At 44.4% G+C, this 4,474-nt stretch overlaps 1 protein-coding gene across 1 annotated transcript; it reads right to left on the bottom strand.

The window, feature by feature from the left end:
* Positions 1 to 2,933: 2,933 nt before the first annotated feature.
* Positions 2,934 to 3,302, bottom strand: LOC125945759 (sorcin-like). The gene has a single exon (XM_049668038.1). The coding sequence runs from the start codon at positions 3,300 to 3,302 to the stop codon at positions 2,934 to 2,936; it is 369 nt and encodes a 122-aa protein (XP_049523995.1).
* Positions 3,303 to 4,474: the final 1,172 nt, after the last annotated feature.

Genomic DNA, 4,474 nt, shown 5'->3' with positions numbered 1-4,474 from the left:
TGCTAGCCAGCAGACATTCGTATTTGAATGACAAATTCGGAGTCAATGCATTGTTCCGCCGCAGTTCTCCCACTGTATCAGTATATTTGTCGGCACACCGCTTTCACAGGCGTGAAACCACGGCGGTGGAGTCTGACTTTTCTTGAGGCCGAAGTGCGCCTTTATTCGGAGTCAACAGTGTTTAAGCAGTAAATTCACATTCCTTGTGTGTGGCAATAATCATTGAAGATATCGCGAACTCTTTTCCGGATATTCCATTCGAAGGCATGTCTATGGAGACACAGTGAAAGCAAACGTTGGCTTCCACTGTCCATCAACAGTGGAAAACAGTCCGACTGGACGGGATGAAGGCCCTGGGTGCTTTGCACCAGCCGATGAAGGGGAGAGTCCAAGGGCGTTTGTCGAATTTGTGGCCTCCGCTGCAAACAATGGCAACATTGATTGAAAAATATAGCGGCCATAGCCGGCTTTCATTGCATAAATTCCTGTTGATGACAGCGCAGCATGCAGATTATATGCAAATTTTCATAGTTGACTTATGCACATTGCGATGCACATAAAGCATGTTTGCTGTATGTTTTAGACTAGCTTGCTTTATATTACATGAATATTGTCGCTTGTAATCATTGCGCGTGTAACACAATAGGATATTATACTTAACGACGCCTTTTATTTAGGATATATTCTCGACCAAGTTTTCTTTTTCTTTATGCTTGCTATGTTATGTCACTAAATTAAAATGATACATTTAGAAAGAAACTTTGCGATAATTCCATGTGACCGTGAGAATTTGCGTTTACAAATCCGTGCTCATATACGTATCGCAAGACTAGTATTTCTTACTAGGGGTGTGTAAATATTCGAAATTTGGAATACGAATAGTCTTCAATCGAAAATGGTGGTATTCGCAGCTGTCAAATATTCGTTTCTGCAGACGAACGAGTTTTTCAGCAAACACTCAGAGGATGTCGCTTATGCCTAACTGCTACCAGCCATTGATTATGCATGTCGCGTCTTAGGCAGCCAGTGAAAACGCCGGTTCCAGTCTGGACAAATAAGCTCATTGTTTATCCAATCTCATCACGTTTGGATTGTTTCCAACTGATGCATGGCATGGTAGTATTGAACTTTGGTATTTCGGGTCACAAAGTGCAATACATTTATTAGTACTCTGCTACATGCATTTGCGATATCCTGTTCCCATAATGTTTCCTTGCACTTTACGAAAGAATAGAAATACTCTATTCGATTTCGAACGCTCGTTTTTCTCAAATACTCATAATCGTGATTCCATTTGAAAGCTTTGGTATTCAAACACCCTACAATTTTCAATTATTATGCCCCAACTTAGTAAAGATGCCAGTACAAGGAATCGCGGGAATGAGCGAAGATGCGTCGAATCGCTCCACATTCTTGCTTCGATCGACACTGCCTAAGATGACCGTCTTTATGTGTATGGTTGCTATACCTGGGGAACATTGAACTATCTAAGAATTTATCTAAGAAACATATCTCTCATCTACTAGATTGCCCACGTCTCCCACTTCCTGACAAAGCCTGCGCCATGCTGACAAGCTGATAGCACTATGCGGCGTTTCGCCATAGAGCAGAATAAAGTTTACTCTGCTGAACCGGCTTAGTATTGCGAACCGATTCGCGAACTATTAATTATTTTATATATCCGAATAGGAACGAAATCGTAGCGCGCGAATCCTGACCCGAACTAGTGCTTTTTTTTTCATTCAACACCCTGCTAGTTAGCTATAACCGGAGCTAGTGACGGTACCTTCAGTAGAGCAGCGTAAACCACACCGCCTCGCTCAGTGCCCATGGTGTAAGCCAACGACATTAGCGAGAAAACTGATGTCTATAAACGAGCGGTTACGTGCCCAGTTTAGAGTAAGTCCCCTAGGAACATGCGCACTACAATTAAGATTAAGTTAACGAAAAGCGAGAACCATCTATCAGAATTAGTGATACTCATCCTGCGCGCAAATATGTATTTGTTGCATCGATTCGTGTCCACTATATTGGAAAGAAAACACCAGCGGTGACCGCCCATGCGGACTTTAAGAAATGCACCATCTCTAGTAAAGCAGTAAATGGACGCGGAAAGCTGCGCTTTATTGCTTCTCGACGCAAACATGCCATATGTGTAGACAAGCGGCAAAATTAATTAAAATATGGAGTGCATCGCGTGTAGAAATCAACAGCTACCAATTTCAAAGCAGCCGCGCCGGCAGACAAATCCTGCTCAGGGCGTGTGAGTTAGCAGTCGCTCAAAGCTACATAGAAGTAATTAGTAGAAGGTAAGGGCCCCGGATAAGTAATGAATAATGCCCTGCGTCCTGCAAACGCACAATCGAGGAACATGAAACACACGACGCAAGTACAGAACTCACTCGGCTTAGACTCCGGCAACCTTACAAACGTTTTCAGCAGAGTAAGACAATGTACAGCACCCGTAAATAAAAAAAAAGTTGGATGATCACATTCTTGCCATTTCTAGGATATACCGCGCATGCAAAAAAAAAATGCAGTGAGATAGCGTTTCTGGTTTACTTTAGCGGCATCGTTAAATCGATGTACCAAAATTACGACAGAAGCGTGTATAGCAGTCGCTAAACAAGCACAGCCCACTCCTAAGCCCAGTAAAGCTCCACACAGAAACTGTTCTCGTCGCATAAACCCAGTTTTATTTCATAACTAGACCATGAAATTGGCATAGGTCATGAAAGCGGTTCACAAAGATGCTCGCACATATACCAGTCAGAGGTAAGTCCATGCAGAGGAAAAAGCATCACGTGGCTGTTGGAATGGCTTCGTGGCAGGCACAGTCACGTAGAAACATAAAATCATGATCCTGAAGACGACAACGAGAGTGGTCCTGTGTTCAAAAATGTCGTTGCGAAAAGTCAAGCAATGCGATGTAGTCACGGATGCACCTTTGCGGTTGTAGCGCACGCCTTGACGAAGTTGTCGAAGGACACCTGGCCTAAACGTTCAGACGCTCGAAAAAGGCACCTCACGTAGTACTTGCTCACGTTGTAGCCGGAGGCTGACAACGCTTCGTGGAAGACATCACTCGGGATGAACCCTTGGTCCTCTGGATCGAAATGCTGGAACACGGATGCCCAGCACTCGATGGCTCTGTAGGCGAGGGAGACCATTTCAACATCATCGGAAATCCCGCTGGTAAGTACGTAGTCCAGCACGAATTTCGCCGTCAGACGCGAGATTGGGCGTTGCGTGGGCCAGTCGTTGAGCTGGGACAGGGATTTATACATCTGGAGAGCATCCATGGCGACCGGGAGGGCATCCATGGGACGGGAGAGCCGAGCAGACAAGTGTATACCTCTAACCAGCTAGTCGAGTGACAATTTGAAAATGTCACTCGGCATTTTATACGTGAGCACCATGTACGCAAGCAAGATACACAATGGTGGCCCTCTAAACCACGTGGGGGATACTTCTTTTCATTTCTCTATCTTTCTCTCCCTCTTTCGCACGCTCTCAGTAAGAACGCGTATGTTTCGCAGCCCCCCCCCCCCCCCCCCCCCACGGCACGTTCCTACGAACCGGCCACTAACTGACCGAGAGCATTGAACCAGGTGTTCAATGTTGCACTTCAAAGTGCTCCTGTGCTGAGTCTCGCATTCTTAACAGAACAAAAGAGTTTCACGAAAGGCCTTCCTTCTGCAGTTCGCAGTTGTACTTGTCTGGTGTGACTAACTAGGGATAAAGGATGGCAACAATAGACTGAGTGTGCGCCCTGTCAGTGATCTGCGTGTGTGCCACTGCCCATTAGTGTAGGGTTGAGTCAGCACTAACTTCCCTTTTCTCGGGTCATTATCTATTTATTGAATCTCAAGGGTACATAACTATCGGACTTTAAGCGACCTCAATGAGCCAGGGACTTTGAATAAAATAAGCGGGGAAAAACGAACTGAAAGTGACGTGGAAGCGGCCATCTCCAAAGCACGTGTCTCAAAAAAAAAAAACTCAAAGTTATACTTCTATTTAGATTCCGTGCATCCCTTTTTTTTTTTGTCATCTGCTCATGCTGCCGGCGAAGAAAAGTCGCGATTGCATCTTATGCAATAAACCCAGAGAACCCCTTCGAGACAAAGTGAGAAAAAGGCACGCTTTCGGTGACGCATTCATTGCAATCAAGTTTCACCACTGTTTTCTATAGTTATTGAGTAAATGTGTACCGCATTATTGTGCATGCCTAGTAACATTCGTAAATAGGCGGCTCTAATAAATTGTTAATTTTATTTCAATCAAATTTCCCGTTTACCCATGTTGATATAGACTCTCAGGCCTTGTCTGTTTATTGCACAACATCACTTCCTTAAGCATTAGAAGCCAACTACACCAAGAACAAGCTTTATCAAGTCACGCGTATCTTATTTGCCTCATGTGAAACAGACTGACTAACTTTTGGATATGTGCTTTTGATAGTGCACAATTT

Source organism: Dermacentor silvarum, chromosome 5 (genome assembly GCF_013339745.2).
Source record: "Dermacentor silvarum isolate Dsil-2018 chromosome 5, BIME_Dsil_1.4, whole genome shotgun sequence".
Classification (NCBI taxonomy): domain Eukaryota; kingdom Metazoa; phylum Arthropoda; class Arachnida; order Ixodida; family Ixodidae; genus Dermacentor; species Dermacentor silvarum.
Note: the sequence above shows the minus strand (reverse complement) of the source record. Positions and strands in the feature narration are given on the sequence as shown.

What these genes read in the sequence shown, in the direction of transcription:
- LOC125945759 (XM_049668038.1), bottom strand. Translation starts at nt 3,302, where the DNA reads ATGGATGCTCTCCAGATGTATAAATCCCTGTCCCAGCTCAACGACTGG.